The sequence below is a fragment of the Cavia porcellus genome, unplaced genomic scaffold (genome assembly GCF_034190915.1).
Source record: "Cavia porcellus strain 051 isolate PalLab524CR breed Dunkin Hartley unplaced genomic scaffold, mCavPor4.1 scaffold_15, whole genome shotgun sequence".
NCBI lineage: Eukaryota > Metazoa > Chordata > Mammalia > Rodentia > Caviidae > Cavia > Cavia porcellus.
The window spans coordinates 10,835,169-10,858,778 of record NW_026947498.1 but is presented as its reverse complement, the minus strand read 5'-3'; the positions used below and the strand labels follow the sequence as shown (position 1 = coordinate 10,858,778).

Here is a 23,610-nt window from a genome sequence, read left to right as displayed (position 1 = left end):
ACCCCAGCATTCTGGGAGGTGGAAGCAACAGGAAAGCAGGTTCCAGCCCAGCTGAGGCACCTTAGTAACTTGTGAAGTCCTGTCTCAAACAGAAACAAAAATACAGCTGGGGACACATTCAGTGCAAAGACCTTGGTTCAACCAATCCTTAGCATTGAAAAAAAAAAAGAAAGAAAGAAAAAGGAAAAATGGTTTTTCTACTGAGAATATTCCAATCTGCCCAGAGATACAGTACTTCCCTCAGGCTTGCCAAAACGATGGGCAGTAAGAATCCGGAAGAACTTACTACATCTGATGAAATAAAGCATGGTCCATCAGTGCACAGATGGATGGACAGACAGACACGCATCTCAGCGTGCTCCTCCTCCCCGGCCTTGCAAGACCACCAGCCTGCAGTGCCCAGGGCTTTCCCTGCACACCTCTCAGTAGAGCAGGCTTGGCCTCTAACCTCTTGGGCTAACCAGGCCCTTGGGGTTAGAATATTCCAAGTAATCCAGGCCATTTTTGATTGTTTATGAATCGACTGCAGAGAATTGCTAATCATTACGTAAAGTATTACAACTTTTTAGAAATTCTCTTTGAAGGCTACAGCTTTATTCCTGATATCATTTAAGATTTTTCATTATATATGAGGACTATTTCTATTTCAGAATCCTTACTATGTCCCTTGATAAAAAATAACAAAATATCAAGTTAGAGCTGCAAGCAGACTGCAACTCGTATTGCGTGATGACTTCATCTTCCAGCTTAGCCTTTCTAAAAGTCAACAACTGACGTGCTTCCTGAGTAATCTGTTTACATCACTTGATTTTTAAAATCAATAAACATAATTTTAGGATTCTAAAAGTGCATGAAAAAATAAACATGATTTAGATTTTAAAGGGGAAACTTAAAATGTTCACTCTTGCCTTTAAGTTACTGCATTTTTTTAAAAGAAAAAAATCATTCCTCCTTATAGTTTTATTGGTCACCTGGCTTAGGATTTTGCAATGCTGTTGATATTTAGGTAATTAAAGACCTCTACCAGTAGCTTCCAAAAATTCACATCTTTTAAATAATCAGAATACTATTAAAATTATAAAATTATTAAAATTGTAAACAAGCACCCCAATATGATAGCTCAGAGTCTGCTTCTACTACATAACATAAAAGAAGTTTCTCATTATGCTAAGCAAACTGAAAACCCTGAAAATGTCTGTCAGTGTGGCCCATGGGAAGGGTAAGGTGACAGCATCCTGGCTGTCAGCAGCCACTGACATTACAGCTGCGAAGGTCAGGGCTGGGGTCCTCCTATCCCCACAGCAAAGCAGGAGCCTGGCCCCACAGAGCCCTGCAAACCTGGAACCTCGACACACACACACACACACCACTTCCCTCGGTTCACAAAGCGACGGAATGTTGGCTAAATTTTCATTTATAACATCCTCCAGCAAAAGGCCGGTAGGTTACTCCTTTCGGTGCTCAAGGGAACAAAGGTTTAGGAAAGTAGAACCAAGACAAAATCGAGAGATTAGTGGAGGGAGAAAGAACATCACACATCAGACACCACTTCCCGTTCACTGCATGGCTACACAGAATTACCAGCATGGAAAATCAAATAATAAGCATATTCTAACATGCATTTTAATCAAGTATTTACAACCTCTGAAACAACCAATCCTTTCTTTTCAAACATAATGATAACCAGCGTCAAAGTTGACAAACAGTCCTGTGATGAGAAGAAAAGTACACTGTGACACAGTCCAGCGATTCTGAACTCTTAGGCACTTCTAAAGGACCACTGGTGTTCCGTGTTCCGTGAAAGAGGCTATTATAAAGGAAAGTAAAATGCTAGAATTAGAGAAGGAGGGCCTGCTCTCAAGGCCTCCAACACAGAGGTGGCTCTCAGCACTGCTCAGCAATCCCCTTCAGAGAGATGTATGTTTACCATGGTAAAATTTTTAGTTGCTCTCAAAATGAAAGAAAACATTGGCCTGGCATTTCACTTTTGGAACAACACCAAGCAGCTCATCTTCCAGAAAATTCTTCAGGAGGGCCTTCATAGGCTTAAGTCACTAGGCCCAGGGCTGGGGACACACTCCGCAGCCCCTGGGTGGCTCCAAGGACCCTGGGGCGCATGACCTTACAGCGTAAGCCCCGTTCTCTGAACTGGGACTGAGTTCACTCTTGCTCTTAGAAATGATAGGCAGATGCCTGGCAGACACCCATAGCCAGGTCTGTAGTCTCTCAAGAGCAGGAAGGCTGCCGTTCCGGACGGCAGCAGGAACAGCCCTGCAGGCGCAGAGCAACTCAAGCTGGGCCAGCGCGGTCCACACCACCCGAGGCCAAGGTCAGCAGCAGGTGCTTCCGCCACAGCCCCAAGCAAGTCCACAGTGACCATGGCGAGCCAGGGCTCTGTCCACAGGCACCATGGAGTGGCAGCGCTCCAGGGCCATTGCTGCATCCATGTCCTGGGAGGAGCACTGAGCCGGCTCTGCGTGGGAACCACTCCAGAAGAAGGCTTGTGAGGGAAGCTTGAGGCAGGTCACGTGCAGTGCCAGCGAGGAGACGCTGTCCCCCAGGCAGCTCCCAGCAGTAGGTGTCCCCCTTCCTGGAGCATCTGACCTTCCTGGGGCACCCGCCACCCTCTGGAACTGAAGGCAAAACAGAAGCGAGAGGTGCAGGCTCTGAGCTTCCCATCCCACAGCCCTGGGACTGGGGTGGGCTGCAAAGGGCTGGGGCTCGGTCCACACAGCCCCAACTCGTGGCGGGTCTCCAGAGGCCCAGGACACAGGAGGCCTCTTCTCCAAGCTCAGTAGTGCCAGGCACCTTGGGGAGCTACACAGACTGCTGCCCAGCGACAGGCATCTGAGTCATCTCAAAGGGCATCCTTGACTTAGCACAAGGACCAGGCTGCCTCACTACGATGACATGGGAGACCTTGCAGAGCCACGGGATGTGCACTTAGGGGATGTTTCCCAACGCAAAGATGCCCCACGGCAACAAGGACTGGGAAACCTAGACGGGCGCTGTGGGGGGACGTCCATGGTAAATGCTGATACCTGCTGTACAGAATCTACAGAAACACACCATGCCAACAGCCGGTTCCCCAATTCGTCTCGCTAACCACGCCTACGAAATGCTACACCGTGACTAGGACGCGAGCTATGTGGACTATGTGGTAGGCCTAGGTCTTACTCATGCTCTCTTCATCTTCTACATCCATGGCAAGACACTTGTGGGGGCTTCTTGACAGGCGGAGACAGTTCCTGTCTGAAAGAGGCAAGAAAACAGGAGTCGGTGAAAGGAGGCGAGTCTGTCCCAGGGAATAGTCACAACATCCCTGCCAGTTAAAGAAAAAGGTCGTGAAACAAGAACGTCAGGTCAGCCACGCAGGATGGGACATTCTGGGTTCTCATCTCCTGACGGATGCCTGGGTCACTAGAGGACCCTGACACACAGGGTCAGCACAGGAAGGACATAGGGTCACAACAAGGGGCCTGTGCCCAGGCCAGTGTGGCGGCCATGAGGAGCACGGGGCCAGCAGGGTGGACCTCCCTAGAGACCACATCACGACAACCAACCATAGCTCGGTGAGACTCAGGTCCATCATCTCGTCTCGGCTCTGGGCAGACCCGTGTTTTGGGTTACAAAGGGAAGTCACATATCAAGAACTGACACCCCTGAAATTCAGCTTACACCAGATCACCTCACCGTGGCGGCTAAACACATGTCACGGATAAAACCTAACCCCACTTGCCAGTCATGCAGGAGAACCAGAGGAAATCTTCAAAGAATAATTACCCCAGTGACCAAATCATTAACAAACTGAAGGGTTTCCTCTTCCTAAACATTTCTAATACACTCTGCAAGACTCTAGTAACAATCTATGAGTGTGAAACCTATCAAACTGCAAGTGAGGAAAAAGATTCCCAAATCTGAAAACCACATATTGCTTAATACATAAATAAATTAGGGTTATAAATGTCGAAAAAAATTCATTGCTTTTAGGGAAATGGTGATTAAATGTACTAAGACACGTACAGATCTCATTTGTTTTATATATCACATACATAAAATATGTAGTTTTCAGGATGACCACTTGTTAGTAACTAATAACCCTGTATTCTAGCAAGTGTACTGCTAAAAGTTAAATAAGGTTCTATGTGGGATCCTTTATTTGGGAAAGGTTCCCTGATAGTTTTAAAAGCATTGCTGTTATATTTATTAATTCCTCCACATGTTTTCTGAGAGCCTATTATAAGCCAAGCTGGACACCAAAAGGACCTAGAGCCAGTGTGAAGCTGCATCAGGAATTCAAGTATAGATGCTGCCAGATGGCGCTTGCAATGCTACCAGGTTCAGAGCCGTTTCACTACCACCGAAGGCCTCCCCGCACCACCACACAGGCCCTGGGGGACCCTGCTACATGGCAGGAGTGGCCTCTCTCTGCTGGCATGGTACCCTAGAGGAGGCAGCAAGTGCAGGAGCTAGACATACCTGCACGGCGAGGCCATGCCCCATCACTGTGGCTAGAGGCCCAGGAAAAGGCCTGGGCTCTACCCTGAGGCTCATAGTGTGTTAAAAAGATTCCAATTCCAAGAAAACACCAACCAACCATTCCAAGAACCAGGGCATGCTCAAAGCAGAAGAGAGAAGGTCAGCAGATGTCAACAAGAGGCGAGAGTCATCTGAGCGATCTGGGGAGTTAAGTCCAACAGGCAGCACTCCTGGCATGCCCACCACCAGTATAGTGTGGCACTGGCAACAGGTGACAAGCAGGGCACCCAGAAGCAACCCACAAGGCCATGCCCCGCCACCTGCATGAAGCAGGGGACAGCCCTGTGATGACGCCACCAGCACCCAAAGGGGCCCTTCTGCATGGCCCCACAACACATCCAAATCTCTGCAAAATGGGTCACAGGTGTAAGTGCAAAATGGAGAACTACAGAACTTGTAGACAAACCCTGGGAGAAACCTTCAAGATCTAGGGCCAGGCAGAGCTCTTAGACTCAACAGCAAAAGCAAAATCTACAAAAGCAAAATTGAAAATAGGACTTAATCAAAAATAAAACTCTCACTCTACAAAGGACCCTGTTAACAAGATGCAGACTGGGTCTCAGGTGGGTGCTTGGGCAGGCAATGACTGGTAAAGGGTTCCAGGCCAAGGCCCACCACGTCCCTGGAGAGAGCCAGACGCCACTCCAGGGATGCTAACAGTTTGACCTGGACTCAGAACAGCTAGGGACAGCTTCGTTCAGGACTCCCCACACTATGTTCCCACAGTGACAGACTGGTGCCGAATTCAGCATGGATCTGGGGTCTGACTGCCTTCGCTTATCAGTGTGAGCATGGATGTGTCCTGATGCCAAAAAAAAAAAAAAAAAATCCACACATTCAAAATCACAGATGTCAGCCATGCATGGTGGCCCATGCCTATAATCATAGCACTCAGAAGGCTGAGGCAGGATGGATCACCATGAGTTTGATGGAGAAGTAAGATATTTCCATGACAAGGAGTGCCTCAAGAAATTCACGACCACCAAACTGCACCACAAAAAAATGCTCAAAGATATCCTAAAAACAGACACTAAAACCAGTAACCAGAAAGAATCACTACGTCTGGTAAGATGACCAGCTAAGCAAAAGGGAAAAGAAAATCAGCAACAGAACAGTAATGCCACGGCAGCAACAGCTCAGTACCTCTCCGTAATAACTTTCAAAACGAACGGTCTCAGTTCCCCAATCAAAAGACACAGACTGGCAGACTGGGTCATGAAACAAAACACAATATCCAGTATATAAGAAATACATTTGATTCAAAAAGGAATTCACAGATTAAAAATCAAAGGATGAAAATCCATATTCCATGCCACATGGACCCAGAAAAAGCAGGAGTAGCTATCCTAATTTCAGACAAAGTGGACTTTAAGCCAAGACTGATCAAAACAGACAAAGAAGGTCACGACCAATTCAACAGTGAGAGATAACAATTATAAATATGCAGGCACCAAATGCTGGCATGCCCAATTTCATAAACTAAACACTAACAGGCATTTTCCAAAAAAAAAAAGTGACACAGAGCTGAAGATTTAGCTCAGCAGCATAAGTGCCTGCCTGGTAAGCGCGAGGTTGTGAGTTCGATCCCTGGTACCACAAAAAAAAAAAAAAAGGGGGGGGGAGGGAGAGAGAGAGATAAACACCAATAAACTATAATAAGGGACCTCAATACCCGACTGTCACAAATAGATCGACTAGACAAAATAATAAATTAGTTTATCCACCATACACAGAATCTATGCTAACACATGGAAATTAAACAATACTTTTGTTATGGCTGTGTCTAGATGTCTCCCCAAAGTCTCACGTGCTCCTGGGTGGCAGTTGTGGGAGGTGCCGGATCTTGGATGTGTGGTGCTGGGATTAAGTTGTGTGATGCTGGAATTAAGGGTGAGTGATTACTGAATTAGTCCACTAACTGATCTAGCATAGTTCTGAGTGTGGATAATGGGGAGGTCTATCCTGGGTGTGGTGGCACCACCTGAAAGGTGAGTGGCCTGGAAGGGATAGAAGGGAGCAGCTTCTGCTGCTGCTGCTGCAGCTGCTTGCTTCCTGCTGCTTTGCACTCCCTGCCTACTTGCCATCTACTATTTCTCCTCTGCTATGCCACCCTGACTTGGAGCCAGCTGACTGTGGCTTGAAACCTCTACAAACTGTGAGCTGAAATAAACCTTCCCTCTTTTAAGTGTTGGGTATTTTGTCTCAGCAACGAGAACAGAAACTAAGGCAACCCTCCTGAATAATCAGTGGATCACAGCTGAAATCACAGAAGAACTGAGATGCTACAGTCAAATGATGACAGTACAACATACTGGAACTTATGGGACACAGTGAAAGCAGACCTAAGTGGGAAGTTTATAGCTGTGAATGTCCACATCAGAAAAACAGAGCAAGCACAAATAACTTCATGATGCATCTCAAGGTACTAAAACAAGAACAATCCAAATCCCTCAGCAGCATAAGCGCCTGCCTTGCAAGCAGGCAGTTGTGAGTTCGATCCCCGGTACTGATAAAAAGGAAAAAGACAAACAATCCAAATCCAAAGCTAATACTAGCAAGGTAATCATGAAATTGAGACTAAAAAACAGTACAAAGAATCAGTGAATAGAAGAGCTATCTTTAAAAGAATAAACAAAATAAACCCTTAACCAATCTTAACCAGAAATAAGAGAAGAAAAGATCTAAATCCATCCAATTAGAAATGAAAAAGAACTCATAATGGATTTTGCTAAAATCCAGAAGGTCTTTTGGGAACCTGTACTTGAAGAAAAATTAAAGCACATAAGAGAAAGAAACAGACTGGGAGAAATGACATGAAAACTACATATTCAACACACAAAATGTGTAAGAAATTCTCAAAAAAGAACAGGAAAACAGACAATCTATTTAAAACGTGAGTGAAAGCAAGAGTCATTTCACCTAAAGGACACACAGCTGGATAGTAAGCATATCACCAGCTGTGCAGGAGATGCCATGTCTCTCAGATGAGAATGGCCAGGGGCAGCCCAGGTGCTGCATGGACATGGGGACTCATCCTTCATGCCTGGGTGGGAAGGAAACCAACACCGTCGTGGTGAAAGCAGTATGGCGGTTTCTGAAAAACCAAACATGCGACCACCATTGATGCCCACTGCACTGCAGCGTCCTCGTTCCAGAGGAGGAGTGGCTTGTGTTCCTATGAGAATGGTTTCCACACACATGGTGACATGGTTTAGCCTTAGAGGTCCTCTATAAGACTCAAGCAGTCATAACAGGGCTTCTGGCTGGTGAATGAATTCCAGCCACAATAGCTGGCTTGAAGTTGGAAGATATGGTTACTGGGGGCATGGCCTAGAAGGGTTTGTCTCCCAGGTTCCTCCGTTCTCTCTCTGCTTCCTGTCTGCCATGCCATGTGAGCACCTTCCCTCCGTCAAGCCCCTTTGCCGTGCTGCCCTGCCGTGCAGCCAGGTGACCATGGATTGAAATAAACCATAATACATTTGTGCTCCTTTAAATTGTGGGTTGGCTCATGCCTGCAATCCCAGCACTCGGGAGGCTGAGGCAGGAGGATCATTGCAAGTTTAAGACCAGCCAGGGATACAAAGTGAGCTCAAGGCCTGAACTACATAGTGAGACCTTGCCTCAAAAAGACAAAAAAAAATTGTGGGTGTCAGGTACTACGCAATAAGGAAAGAGACAAAGACAAAGGAATCTACACAGTCTCAGAATCAAAAGTTTAATTCACAAGCAGACAGCAGCACACACGAGCAAATTTCTGTCTGTAACCCACCCATCCAAGTGTGCAGGGAAGGCTGACAGCACGCAAGTATCTGGGAGCTGGAAGAACAGATGTGGTAACGCCAAGGATGCAGGCTCAGGCAGAGGGAGTGAGCACCCAGCCTGACATGGTCACAGGTTTGTATAGCTCACCTTGCTTTCCTGCTCCTCCACACTAGGGTTCCACAAAGCACATGGAAAGGTCTCTCAGCAATCTCCCTGCACCAGGAGCTGGTGGGAGCCTGTGAACTATGGATGGGGCTGGAAGCTCTTGCAGGGCAGACGCCAGAGTCCTTGGTGACTGCAAATGCCAACCCTGGTGGCAAAGGTTACCAAACAAAGAAAGCAAAAGCAAGTGCTGGGTAGCATTTCCCAGAGTCGCATCTGACATTTTGCAAAGAACCTTTCTTAAAACCTCATAGAAACTGCATATGCAAGAAGATTTCAGGTATGGCCAATTACAGAGAAGTTTTATTTGACAGCAATATTCAGAATCATTTCCCAGAAGGCCCCCTGACGCAGGAAAAGGTAAGCAGTGTGCAGGCAGCAGGCAGCAAGGGCACAAAGCCCTTTGGACACGGCCTGGGCCCAGGCGGGACTCTTAACTCAGTTTGAGCTGTGGTTACAACTCTCCTTCCTCAGCAGGCCAGCTGCTTATGTGGGCAAGGAAAAGGTTCAGACGTGAGAAACTCTGAAAGGAGATGCGATGGCGGTGGGGGCGGGGGGGGGGTTCTAGGCAGGAAATAGGAGGGCCTGGGACCTGTAGGACACGTGTGGCTCATGCAGGATGGGAGGTCTGGGCAGGCTTTCAATTTCAGAGACAGGACTGAGTCAGTGGGGGCATAATGGTTACCTGTGATACCGTTCTCCTCCCCCTTTTACATTTCTGGAGATTCTTATGTCTCCTTTTTCCCCCTAGTGAAAGGACACACTCTAAAATACAACACAAAGAACACAATTGACTTAAAGATGTCTCAGAAAGGAGTATTTTCAACTGATCTGGTGGAAAATGCTATCTCAAAAGGCTGCTAAAAATTCATAGGTTAAAAACTAGTAAGTGGTAAAATTCATTAATATCAGTAACAATTACTATTGGATTTGATTGGATTTTCCCTTAAGAAAGGATAGGTTTCCAGAAAAGTCTCACATGTTCTTTATGACTGAAATGGGTCTTATTTTGAACAGCTACAAACCGCAAAAGCTAAACAGAGGAAGTGCTGAGGAGGGAATTATTGTGCTGATTCTTTACTATAACCCAGCAGCAAGCTGACGTGGGCATCGTTCTGCAGGTCCAGTGGAGGCTGCCCGATGAGGCAGCTGGGGCCTGGCGGGTTGCCGAGCGTGTCGGGACTTTAACTTCACCTGGGGACTTTACCTGCTGCCCACAGAACCACACATACACTACCACAAAGGGCTTCAAAGTGACCTGGGATTAGCTCAGCAGCATAAGTGCCTGCCTGGCAAGCATGAGGTCGTGAGTTTGAGCCTTTGTACCAAATAAATAAATAAATGCCAGTATGAAAGTTTATAACCACAATTTCTAATCTTCATTAAAAAGAAATGCTTGGCTGACAGCTCAGAGTGACACCTCCTCTATTCTGGCGGCATGGCTAAAGGCCACCATAGCCCAGACCCTGCACGAGACCCCTCCCTACCACCGTGCTGCCCATATCTGCACCTCTGCAGGTATTCTGTCCTGTCCAAGTCCTCCCCTCTCAAAAGACCTCAGAGTCACAGGTGTGCTGAGGACCTGCCACAGTAAGAGAGCTGTCACCCGGCACAGATGCAGCACTAAGGTCAGGGCCCTCATCTGCAGGCCTGGGACAGACTAACATGCAGGGAGCCTGGCAGGTCTTTGCGTTTCTCACCTCTGTCACCTGCCCAAGGACTGGCCAGCGGGGTTGTTGAGGGGACAACTGATCCCAGCGGCCAGGTACAAGCATCCACTGCTGGGTGCAGTGCTGGTGACAGGTCTGTGGCTTGCCTGGGGAGACAGTGTCCCAGGACACTGGAGTGAGACAGAGTGCAAGGACTACACCCCTGCTGTAGCCAGTCTGGTATGAATGGGACTGCTGGTCTCCATGGCCCCCGTTCCTCCTTAAGGCATCTTCCTGACAGTGCCTGCCCCGAAGGGTGAAGGGTGAGCTCTGCCCCGAGTCACTCTGCTCCTGAGCACCTATGCACAGAGCACAGTGGGCTGGTCAACTAGGCTGCAAGCCTGATTGCCACCCCCAGCTCGTCCGCCTCTTTGTGTTGCTGGGCGGATGTGGCCCAGTGGTGCTACAGGACAGGGCTTGGATGCCAGCAGCTAGGACTACAGGGAGCAAAGGAAAGAGCCAGGTCCGTGAGGCTGGCACTGCCCTGGTTCCCTGACCTTGGTGCCTGTGGAAAAGCATGGTGATCCTAGATCCAGGGTGTCTGGCCAATGCTTCCTAAGTTTCCCCTGGGTTTCCCTAGTCCCTCAGCAGGAACACAGCAGCTGCCCTGGACACCCGCAGGGAGAGCTGAGAGTGGAGGCAGTGGTGCAGTTCTGTCCCACTACCTCAGCAAGTGCAGCACATAAGCCAGGGCCGTGGGGTCTCCATCTAGGGCCTGGCCCCATCAGGGGACCTTGTCATCACAAAGACTGTTGACTTGGAAACTACTCTCTTGTCTTCAGGAAGCCACAAGGACAGCTATGGCTCATTTCCTGAGGCACTGACCCCCTCCCGGGACAGAAATCCCACAGAGCCCTGGTGGGGAAGGCTCACACCCTGTCCCATTCGGAGGTGGCACTAAGGGGACCCCCAGGAAGCAGGGGCGGGGCAGGCGTCTGAGTTCCCTGTGGGAAGCCTCATCCCACAGGGACCTTTCTGTTCACACTCCTGCATCCATGAGGAAAATGGTTGTGAGGGCTTTTATAGGACACTTCACCTCCAGAATCCAACCAGGTACACTGGCCAGTTAGGGGTAACTTCTGAATCGGGCTCTAACAAAAAGAATTTAGATTTCATGCCTTAAATTGAGGACTAAAATGAACCTACAGTGCTGAATATAAAGAATTTGCCCTCCTTTTAAAAGACAAGCGCTTGTCAGGGTTGTCAGCCTCGGTTTCCACAGCACAAAGAGGGGATTTGGGAGAGAAAAGCCATTCCTGAGGCACAGAGGCGAGACCAAAACCTCGCTCCTGCAGCATCTGTCTCAAGGCTGACAGCCACTAACCACAAAGCTTGCATAAATATCTTTGCAAAGTACACCTCAGCTTCTGACACCAACACAACTCCACATGTGCTTACAGACCTGCCCTCGGATTCCCCCCTACACCCCACCCTCCCACCCACCCCAGCATCACCTTCCTGCACAACACCAGGAGACTGAGAGGCAGCTCCCGGGGTCGCAGGACCCAGTCACAGCCTTAGCCCGCACCTCACGCACCAATGAAAGCCCGTCATTACCTCTCCTCTCTGAGCGTCTCCTGCGCCTCCTCTTATATCGGCGCCCCGCGGCGCAAAGGAAGGCCCCCATGCTCAAAGTTCGGGAGCCCAGCGAAGCCATCCGGTGGAAAGACAGCCAGTCCCCGAGAGCCCCAGGCTCATGCTGTGTCCCTGGCTACCACCGGAGGTCACACATCGGAGCGCTCAGCAGGCAGCACTATCCCCTGCTGATAGGACGCTGTGGCCTGCCGCAGGCTGCTCCATCTCAGCTCATCCGGCACACCGCAGAAGTAGCAGGACTGAGCTGGAGGGGACTGGGCACCACAGCAACGTCCTTACACACCAACAGAGAGTGACATGTGACACCCAGCCCGCCAATGCAGGCACTGCTCCAGGACAGCAAGCAGGGTGCGCAGTCCTGAGAGCCTTTCTAGGAACAGAGTTCCAGCAGCCAGCAGAGCCCTGCTGTGCAGAAATCCTAAAATAACAAAGAGAAAGCACCGCAGGAAATGAAGTGCGGAAAGGAAGAGGCTCTCACATAGCCTGAGCAGACCAGGTAAATACTGGAGCAGGGGGCAGAGTAGCTCCAAGAAAGCAGCAGCTGAGAGACGCTGTCCCCAGAGGAGCTGCCCCACCAGGACCTGCGGCCACTTCCCACACTTAGTCACACAGGCTGGGGCCCGGGCCAAGCCACCCCCTTGTGACTGCAGAGCAGGGGCGCAGTGCAAGCACTCACAGGCGGGGCAGGTGCCAGCCTTCTGGCCACCCAAGCTGGAAGAATGACACATGTGGTGGTTCCAGGACCATCAGGGCCAGCACACACGCACAACACACTGCACACACCATGTGCACATGCACACAGCACACACAAGTACCACACACACTTGCAGGTGCAGACCACATACCAAGGCCCACAGGTGCACACACATACCACGCAGTCCACGGTGCCCCTGGGCTCAGGATTGACCCTTTGGTGCCAGTACAGTGCAGTCCACAGCCTCATGTCCCACAGCTCAGGCCAGCACCTGAGCAGCCAGCACATCAGCCGCAGGGCGTGAGAATAGCAAGTGCAGGGAGGAAGGCAGGTGAGAGCCAGGGGCCCCCATGCCACGGTTGCCTGGTCCAGCAAGCCCCGTGTCCTGCCCAGGGATCACTGCAAGGGCACGTGGAGCCACTCTACACACAACACCAGAGTGGAGGCAACATCCTTTTCCCACACTTCTTCCTTTGACCTCTGGGATTATTTAAGAGAAAGACACTGGTGCAGCAGGAAGCTCAGATCTGCTGTGTGGACATGGCCGAGAACATCACACTGGCAGTTTACACCTGAAAACGTGTCCCAGGGCTCCTTCCCACCCTTAGGCACACGCTCGTCTTCATCTGCAGCAATCCTCGGAGTCATAATTGCATAAGCCGAGAGGAAGTCACCTACAGTCACATACCACTTAGTATCGGACACTTCTGCTAATTAACTTTATTTTTATCTGTGTCCTCTGAGTAAGGACTCTAAAATTTAATGTTCCTAGGATATTAACTCAGAATAAACTCCTAAGCACCTTTTCCTCTAATGAAAAGCAAACATGAAGCTCAGTGTCCGCAGCCCAAGCCTCTCAGGGAGCCGGTCACTCACCTGCCCGTTAGTCAGTGACCTCAACCTCAGGGCTGGGCAGGAGCTGCAGCCCTGCAGGGTGGGCATGGCCCACCTTTCTTCACCTAGCCTCGGTGAGTGGCATCTCCCTGCACCAGGGCTGTGTCGCTGCCTGAGGGTCTTCAGAAAGTAAGAAGCAGGCCTGTCACCTTCGTGGGCAGGTGTCTCAAGGCAAAGGGGGAAGCAAAGGCCTGTGTGATGGCACCACCCTGTGGCACAACAGGTGCCATGCAAGCCATACCTTTGGGGTGGAGTTGTGCAGTCTACAACCTGCACACTGGGTCATGGCTGCAAAGCATCAGTCTGCAGGGTGCCCTGGTCAGGGCCCACCCTACCTCCCAGGAGCTGGGCTTCAGGTGTACTGTCACCTCCCGACTCCTCAAAGTGCTTGTGTGGACATCACTGACATGGCAGGAAGACACACAGCTGAGACGAGGAGATGCCTGGGTCAGCTGGTGGCCTCAGTGCTCTGCCACTGTTTCACTTATAACAGGCACTGGTGCCACAGATGGGCAGGGGATGAGATTACCGTGGGCCCCAGGCTCTCCTGCTGGCCCAGCAAACATGGCAGTCTGCCCAGGTCTAAGGCACCAGGGTCCCCATAGCACAGGTCCCAGAAACAGCGAAGCCAGGCTGCGACAGTGGGTGGCACAGAGTGATGACAGGGAGGAGTACAGGGGGCACTGCCGGCACCCCTTGAGGGCCCCCATCTCAGGCTCTACCATGCCCACTCATCAAGGAACAATGCGTTTCCCAAGCTCTGGCCACTGTGTCCTGTAGCTAGTGCCTGACCACAGACTGGGTACTGGACAGTAGATGTCAAAGAGGAGTTTTTTGTCTTTGACTAATTACCTGGCTGAAATACTCACTTGAAGCAGAACCATAAAACAACGCCACCCCCAAACCACATGGGCCAAGGGACAACTGCCAAGTGGCAGACGGTAACAGAAACAGGGTGTTCCTGGTCTGACAGAAGCCTTGCTGGGCCCACATCTCACGGATACACTGAGCCAATGTTGCTCACGCTACAGACTCAATGAGCCCTAAAGACCGCACACCGGGCCCACAGGTTCCCTTCTACAGTCACACTGCAGCCAGGAAAGCAGAGCTGGTCCCAAGGAGTCAGAGCTGCAGGGAGGCCATGACGTGGTCCTAGAGCGCCATCTGCTGCCCACAGGAGGCTGTGTGAGTCCGCAGCCAGCCCACCACCATGGGAGGAGGCTCAGTGGTCAGGGTGATCAGGACACCTGCACAAGGCAGGGCTGGGCACAGGCAGCAGCTGAGCTAGGGAGGGGTGGCAGTAGCCACGTCCGCCCCTGGGTGCCAGGCTGCACTCACAAGACGGGGGCTACAAGCAGACTGATTCCTGTGATCTAGCTGAGAAACACAAAATCTCAGGAGAGAGGGTACTGGAGGAGAAAGAGAGAACATGAGCACCTGAGAATGAAGAATGTGCCAACCCCAGAGCACACACACCAGCCAGACCAACAGGGACTCACCAAACTCCGCCTCGGGGAGACAGGTGGTGGGGGCACCTGGCCATACAGCTCCAGAGGCCACAGCACAGCACCTGCCCAGGCTATCTCCATGGGCAACTCCAGCCCCAGGGTCAGGCCAAGAGTGCAATCTGCTGTATCTACTACAAACCAGAACAGAGGACTCTAAACCCTGGCAGCTCCTGCAACCTCACAGCCCCATTGCCACTGTCACAGCCTAAAGCCACCATGAACTGGCAGTATGATGAGCCACTGGGCATGCAGTAACCTGCCCTGCCGTGCACAGTACAGCTGGCTGGGCCTGCAGCAGAGACAGCGGGAGGTGGGAGAAGCAATGCTGAGCCAGCAGGAGGGCACCAGTCTCAGCTGGCCGGCCCACACTGGTCCCCCAGCCTCCCCTGTCTCCCTGGAGACTCCATTACAGCCCCAGCTGAAATGCTCCAACCCCCATGACCAAGGCCCCAGGGACTCCAACCCCCAGCTCAAGTCTGGTAGTGTGATGGGCAGCCCCCAAGACCAGGCCGAGGCTGTGGGATAGAGTGGGCAGCCCTGAGGAATGTGGGGGCCTGGAGATGTGTGCCCTCAACCCCCTAGCAGGAGTCTCATCTGTGTTCCCAGAAATGCTGTGCATGGGCCATGCCCACAGCCCAAACCCATCTCGTGACTAGGTGTGAGGGATTAGCCTGCTGGCTACGCGAAGTCAGCTGCCCTCCAAGGTCCTCTCCCCACAGTACGAAGGAGTTGAGATCCCCACCCGACTGCCTCAGTCTCCCAATGAGCAGCCCCTACCTGGAGACAGGTGACCTACAGCAAATATGGCACTCGTCAACTGGAAGGTGCCAAGGCCTTGGGCTGCCTGCCAGGAAGTGGAGACAAGGCCATGTGTGCGCCTACATCTACACAAGCGAGACAGGATTCAAGGTCCTCACCTGGACACTGGGACCCCCGAGAATTGACATCACTGCTGTGTGGGCTCGAATAACAGCCTCCCTCCTGCTGCCTAGCACAGAGCTCCCCACAGTGCCCCCTGAGATGCAGCAGCCTCACACATCTGCCTGAAAAGCCCAAGCCCCAACTACTGCACAGAGCAGGAGGTGGCAGGGAGGCTGGGAGGAGGCCTGGGCCTAGGGAACACAGCCCTCCCGGTATAGCAGCAGGAGCAAGGCTGGCCCGGTATGCAGTGGCTCCTCCACGGCTCTGCCTCGGCTCTATCTTCTGAAAATATGAGGCCCAGGGAAGCCCAGGGAGACTGCACCCACTTTAGCCCCAGCCACCAGTGCCACTGGGCCTCACTGCCTTGAGGGCGCTGTCTGTCACCATGGCCCTGCCCAGCCCAGCAGGGCCATGCACACTCATCTGTGTGTTCACACCTCTGCACTCCCACGTGGGTCCGATGGTGCTTTCTAAGTTACACAGTGCATTGCGTAAGGTGGCGCCTTCCATGAGCTCCTTTTAAAATAAAAAGGAGTGAAGTGTCTGTCACAGAACACTTGGCACGCAGCAGCGATGGGAAACGCCCAGAAAAAGCTTCCAAACTCCCACAGGCAGCAAAGTTTCCTTCTCGTCATTTGCAGTTAGCTAACTGCAGCCCATATGGCAGGGTGACCGCAGGGTGTCCCCGCCTCCAAGGAGAATCCCAGACATAATACCTGTCTTCTCCACGGACCAAGCAAGAAATCAATGGGGCCACGGCGCATGAGGACCACACCCCAAATACAGGATTTAGCAATAAAGCCCACATTTTATTTTTTACTTCAAATGACCCTGGACAGGGAATAAAATAACACACCAAAGTATCTGCTGCCAAATTAGCTCTCACTGTATACAAGAAAAGAAACACAATTTCCCAACCAAAGCTTTCACCCACCTGGCTCGCAGGAGGAGATGGGCTCAAGCCCCGCAGAGCTCAGCCCGCAGCCTCAGCGGCCTTCCAGCACGGGCCAGAGAACGTCTGCCGATGGCCCTTTTTTTCTGTGTCTTTAAGCATGATTTATTGTGCAAAGGACTATAAATAATGCATTCCTCTAGTGAGTGCTTACATTATATAAAAATACTCCATCTTCGCATACACAGCGTAATTAATGGGGCGCTTTACTTTCACGGCCTGTTAAAAATAGGCAGCAGTAAATTGCACTCTGCATAGCAACATGAAACCCTGTGTCTGCGGACTCCCTCGGAACTGGGATTCTATGCTCACTGTCTCCTGATAAACTCTGGGTATCAGAACTCTGGGTGCTGAGCAGGGCCACAGCCAGAAACAGAACGCACCCCCTGCTCAGTCACATGGGGGAGTTGCCTGCCACTGCCCTCCCTTTCCCTGGTGCCCCCAACGAAGACAGCAGGAACAGCACCAGGTAGAGTACGAAACCTCCTCTGAGGGCCTCACCGGCTGCTCCCACTGTGCAGCACTCCAGGCACAGAAGCGCAGGCAGCTCCTTTCCCAGACAAACTGAAGCCAGAGGCCAGAGGTGGGCAGATGGTGACCCATGGGGCTCATGGATGCCTGCGTGCCTCACCTGTCCCCATGCGTCTCTCTCAGCGACACCTGAGGGTCCCACGTGGATAGTGCTGCCCTGTGGGAACCCAACCTCACAGTGCCCCTCATACGACTTCCGGCTCTCGACACCTGTCCACGTCCAGGAGAAACTCCCTGGGAATCTGAAACCCGGCTGCTGCAGTCAGGCCAGGCCACGGCTCCCCTCACTGCTCGGCCACACCTCTGTCCTCCCTGTCTGTGTCCCTCAGCACAGGTACTGGCCCATGTGACACGACATGGCACATACCAACATCTCCCGTGACCACTCAGAGACAGGGGACTGATGGCAGCAGCTCTCAATAACTCCCTTTCGTTCCTACCAGGGTGACAGCCAGAGATGCCCAGTTCGGCCTGAGGGTGGGCAGGCGACTGAGGGGTACAGACAGCAACTGGCCAGAGGAAGAAGCCCCATGTGCCATGTGCCAGACACAGCACCGTGAGACACAGGTCAGGGCAGCACAGGCCTTCATCAGGGTCTGCTGGGCTGCCACAGGCTGTGTTTCCTGAAGATGCGCCTGCCTCACCTCTGTGATCCCAGGGCACAGCTCCTGGGGTGGGGATGAGGTCTTGGCTCAGGAGAGAAAGACGGCGTGGCTCAGTGTCCCTGCCATGCGTGGCTTCCCTTGCAGCCTCGGGTGCCCCATGCCCAGGTGGGGGACATCACTCTGTACCAAGAAGACCCAGTGATAGGACACTTATATCGTTCACCACTGCAGAAATACCGTGAACACCATCAAACCCAACTGCATACACAGAGTGAGAGACATGGCAAGAGAAAGAGTCGAGGTGCCAGGACTGCACGGCCACGCGACTGTGAGGAGGCAGGGACATGGCCTCTCTGGTGGGAATTCCAGCCCCTTGGTGCCTGGGACAGACCAGGTGGTGGGGTTCTGACAGGGAACAGTCTTCCCAACCAGGGGACCCAGCTGCCATTCCCAGGCAGATGTGGCAGAGATGAGCTGGGCTCCCACTTCCCTTGGGTACTGCAAAAATCCTGAGCCAAATGTGGCAGGTGACACGGCGAGAATGATATCCACATTACTGAGGGTGTGGAGAAGGCTGAGGAGCCAGCAAACCACCAATCTCAAGCCCCACACACAGCCGCCTCCAGGCCAGACGCCAGCCGCAGAGGTCCTGGCCGGCAGCACAGCAGCTCCAACCTGCAGGTCTAGAGTGTCATGACACTGTGGTGGCTCCTATCATGCTGGGGAATTGGCTGTTAGGCAGCAAAAGTCCCAAAATAATCATCACTCCAAATTCTGATAGCACTAAAAACATAGCAAGATTTCATTCCCAAACCTTTGGGAACTTAGGTAGAATGAACGAATTCTAAGAAATAGATACTCCAGATTTACTCAGGAAGAAAGCAAAATGACACTACAGACCCAGGAGAGTCAAGTCAGCACCCAAACTCTCCAGAAAGTGCCACCCAGCATCCCGGCAGGACAGGCAAGGGGCAGCGGTATGACCAGCCAGGAACTCTGTAGGGGAGCTGCCCCGAGGCCATACCCAGACAGGCCAGCTGCATGGGGCAGGGAGGCAAAACAGGCCTCGTGGCTCTGGATGCAGGGTGGGAGAGGCCAGAAGGACACTGTGAAGGGTCAGTGTCCATGTCATCTTCACCAGCAGGGGCACAGAGCTGTGACTCAGCTGCTCCATCACACGTGTGCTCTCTGGTGCCACAGGAGCCTCACAGAAGAGTGTGCCGGAAACAAGCACAGGTGCTGGGGACATATGGCCTGCGTGACGGCCTGGCCATGAACAGGCCAGCCATGTAGGAGCAGCCGCAACTAAGGCTCACTGAGGACGGCTCCCTGGCCACAATGCCAGCTTGCCCTGCTGCAGATCGCAGACTAGGAGCAGTGGGGCGCAACATGTGTACAGGGTGAGGACAGGAGGCCAAAGGACAGGTACCGAGAGGGGACGGTGCTTGGACAAGGGGGAAAGCTGAGGGGAGGTGGGGGCGCGGAAGACTCATGTCCCGACTGCTCCAAAGCAGGAGGCCTCCAAGGGCGACACAAGCTTCCTCACAGGCCCTGCCACCTGCCTGGGAGCTGATGTCCCTGTGCACACAGCCAGCCTGGTCCAGTGGAGCCACATGGGGCAGGAGCATTGGGCCTGTATGTCTGTTTCTGCATGAAGTCGGTGGTCTCCTGAGCCCCAATTCTTGCACTGTCCCACCCCGCTGCATGACCCAGAAGCAGGGCGTTTCCCTCCTACAGAGGCGTGGACACCACATCTCAGGGCAAACCTGCTGACCAAGAGCACAGGAACATAAAGCTGCAGCCATGGATGGAAGAAGGATGAAGGCCCAGCTATCTTTAACTCTCTGGAGCACTCTTACATAACAGAGAAAGACGCTCACCAGCACGCCATGCTTCAGAACAGATCTACACAGAGCCACAGGGCAGGCCGGCTTCGTGTCTCCCCCATCCTGTGGGGTGTTGGGTGATGTTTCCATAGAAAGTGCACGACCACCGTGCAAGGGCTTCAAGGTCTGGAGCCCTCATTCTCCAGGACCCACCCAGAGGCTCTGATTCCAGGTAGTGACAAAGGTAGTGACCAGACGTCTGTAGCAATCAGTGAACCATACCAGTGCTGGAAGTCACAAAAGGGTCAGCCCACAAGCTGGAAAACTTGGACCAGATGGGACCAGGGTGACCAGACTGCTTAGGAGAAGGCATTCTCACAGGAAGGTGCCGGCCACAGGCCAGGGATGCTGTCCAAATGGGCATCTGGGTCTAGACAGGATGCAGGTCCAGGCACGGACCAAGGAGAAACCCAACGTCAGCACCAGAGGACAGCAGGGGTTTCTGGGGGAGGAGCAGCTCACCCACACACAAGGATCAAGCTGATACCCCCTTCTCATCTGCAGCACCAACTCTGGGAGGAACAGCAGATTCTCCCAGTTAAAGGGAAAATGAAAGGAACCTAGAATTCCAGACCTGGCCGGCATGGATCAAGTGTAGGAGAGGGCATTACCTGTCTGAACACTGTGCAGACCCCAGTGGCCTGCAGGCCACGGCTTGGAGGAACTGATCCAGGAGGTGCTCAGCTTAATAGAAATAGAGCCCAGAAACATGTCGTGAGACCAGGAAACCATGGCAACAGACGCAGCCAGAAGCAGTGTGGAAACCTGAGCAGACACTGAGTTTCCCTGTGAACATTCCCCTCAGCCTGGAGGGCTTCGTAGTCCAGAACTGCATTCTGCATACTTGGATTCATGGTAAAGTATATTTACATCATCATAGTGGTATAAATGTAGCTTTCCTTGTAGGAAAATTTTTAGATTAAACTCGTAGGAAAAGCCAGAAAGATTAATGATAGATGAAAAAGAGACTAAAAATATTTTAACCTCATTCACACAACCCTAAAAATACAACACAAATAACTAAGAGCTGGAGCCTGTGTTTGTTAACTGCACACCTGAGCACAAATGACAACGCTGACTGGAGGGGGAGCTGGAAGCAATGCAGGTGGTACACAGTGCACCCTGGGAACCAGAGTCTCTGACTTTGCTTACAGCGCGTGTCTTGGAATGGCTGGGATTGCTGCAGCGTCAACGGGTCAGGAGAGCTCTCCGGCAGAGCAGGCCCTGGTGCCCACAGCGCAGGTGCAAGGCTTCATGCTAACCCCATTGCTCACCCATGGATTGGTGAGCTCCTCGCTGTCCTCAGCCACGCACCACTGCCAAGCTGCACGGTACACACACAGAACGCAGCCCGCTGCTCCTCGGGCCAATATGGTAAAAACTGCATGAAACCAATCAAGCTGAAGAGACACTGCAGAGCATAGGGGACCAGGCTGGGACCACTAAGTGTACCCTATCTCCACAGGACTCTGCCTTCCCAAAAGGGAGGGAAGTGCTCCAAAACCACAATGCAAAATACACTTTTGCAAACATGTGTGCCGGCCCCAGCTCTGCGTCACAGCCAGGCACCCACTGTGCCCCGCCTGAGACTACAGCAAGGGCTCACCCTGCACATGCACACAGGCCAGTCACACATGCCACCATGGCTCCAGGAGATGTGAGGTCTCAGGGGACCTCTGCTGCATCTGCAGTCTGACTGCATGAGGCTGATGTACCCAAAACTGAGAGCTGTCAGGCAGCTACTTTTCCCCACACCAACACGGCCACGAGCAACCAGCAAGTTGTCCCAGAGTGAGACATAAGAAAAGATCTTGTGAAAGAAACTCAGAAATGCAGGGCACTTTTTCTAAAGGGTCGGGAGTCCAGGCAAAGGGCAAAATAGCCCTGGCCGGCGCTTTGGAAGACACAGTGAGCCCAAGCAGTTCCTCGCCTGCTCTTCCTACCCCAGAGCTCACACATGGCTGATTCCAGCCAAGGCTGACAAAGATCAAAGAACTTAAGAGGCAGGCAGGGTCCTAGAGGAGTGTGGGGTAGGGCTAAGCTACTCTGATGGGGGCAGAGGAGGAGTCCCAGGACCCTGGGCAACGGGGACCTCTGAAGCAGGGTAGGCAGAGGCACCCAGAGCTTTCAGGGGGCAGCACAGAGCCTGGTCCGCACCATGCTGTCCAGGATGTGATTTTACGGCTACATATAGAGTTTATGACTCTTTCAAATACAGGTGACACAGGGGCTGGGGATTTAGCTCAGCGGCATAAGCGCCTGCCTTGCAAGCAGGCAGTCATGAGTTCGATCCCTGGTACCGATAAAAAACGAAAAGACAAAAAAAAATTTAAAAAAAAAATACAGGTGACAGTGCTGTAGACAAGTAAAAGGAACTTGACAGCAACGAGACACGCACAGAATACCCGGCGCTCCAAGCACCAGAACCTCCAAAGGGATGATAGCACCTATGATCAGCACTGTTCCCCCAACAGCCACTTCGAGGAGTCTCCTCTCCCAGGAGTGAAAGACGCCTGGCAGCAGCAGTCACCCTGTTCCACTCCTGCAAAGGCAAAAGGAAATAACAAGAGGCGACAAAGCAACCCCTGCTGGTCCAGCCACTGTCACCAACTGGTCCTCTCGCACCAGGCCTGCAAACAGAGACCCCTTGGCAGCGAGGCAGCTGTGTCCAAGCTGGCAGAAAACAAGGCAACAGCAATCACAGCCTGGAACAGAGGACCATCCTGGGTTCAGTGCACACCCCAGCTCCACACCGCCCCCGGGGCCCTCACCAGCTCAGCGGGAAGGAGCAGCGTAAGGGAGAGAGGACCCCACACGCCCTCCTCAGCAGGGACACGCATGGAGTAAGGGGAAGCAGCACAAAGCAACTATTCCAAGCCTCTTTTGTCCCGTACAAGCTCATGGAGCAGAAGGCGACAGCTAAAGACAAATGAGGTCTGCATTTTTAGAGCAAGGTCATAGACACCACACGCTCACCCCAGGAATGGCCGGTCAGCAACTTCCAGCTTTCCACAAGACGTCAGCAACACAGGAGAGGCGGTTCCCTCCCCATGCAGCTGCAGTCACAGTGGACAAACAGCGTGGACACAGAGCCGCCTGCTGCAGGATGATGAAGGCAAAGACGGCAGTAAACACCAATGTTGCTGCTGCTGTGAGCCAGTGTAAAGTGGCCTCCACTAGCCACAAGCACAGCGCATGGAGAGGCTCCTCAAATACGGCTCACAGGGAGCCAAAAGGGAGCAAGGTGCATCGCGGGGCAACGCCACTCATTCTGGAGACACTGGGGGTTGCACCGTCTCTCCTGAGCCAGCATCAGGGCAGTACCAATGTGTACAAAGGCTACCTCCAGTGGATACATAGAGGGGAACACCACAGATCCGTTAAAAATTCAGGTAACAGAAAAGCAGCTTACAAAATAGGAAGCTGTATATGACACAATAAGCAAGAATCCATGAAAAACTAGCAGTGTCCCCAGATACAAGGGTGCATAGGTGCACAGGGGATACAGCAGAGGGAGCAATGCAGCCTGTGCACCAGCACTCACACACCAGGCCTGGCCTGCTCCCCAGCTGTTACCTCTGCTTCCGGGCATGCACCTGCAAACAGAGCAGGACTTGGGCGGCATCCCCCCATCAAGCTCTGCAGACCCCGGCCAGAGCAGCTGGACCAGTGCTCCCTTCTTTGGTTCCACCTGTGCTAGTCTCATACGCCTTCCTGACAGGCTAGTTATGAGATCCATGACCAGCAGAGCACCACACACTGGTAACCAGAGAAACTGCTCAGGTTAGCAAGCTCAGGTCTACAGACGAGGCCAAAGCTGGATGGAGGAAAGGAAAAGTTTTCCTGGAGCA

General features: G+C 52.2%; 1 protein-coding gene across 8 annotated transcripts in view; it reads right to left on the bottom strand.

The window, feature by feature from the left end:
* Positions 1-23,610, bottom strand: part of Adarb1 (adenosine deaminase RNA specific B1) — a 102,854-nt gene that overhangs the window by 58,632 nt on the left and 20,612 nt on the right. For 2 of the 8 annotated variants that reach the window (XM_063224642.1, XM_063224639.1), the window contains one exon: positions 3,178-3,252. The exons of 1 other annotated variant lie outside the window; for it this stretch is intronic. In XM_063224642.1, coding sequence (XP_063080712.1) covers positions 3,178-3,205 — 28 coding nt within the window. In that variant the 5' untranslated portion in view covers positions 3,206-3,252. Of the gene's footprint in view, positions 1-1,642; positions 2,634-3,041; positions 3,088-3,177; positions 3,253-11,729; positions 11,946-23,610 lie in introns of those variants that run through there. 5 more of the 8 variants (XM_063224644.1, XM_063224643.1, XM_063224637.1 and 2 more) reach the window with 5 other exon arrangements.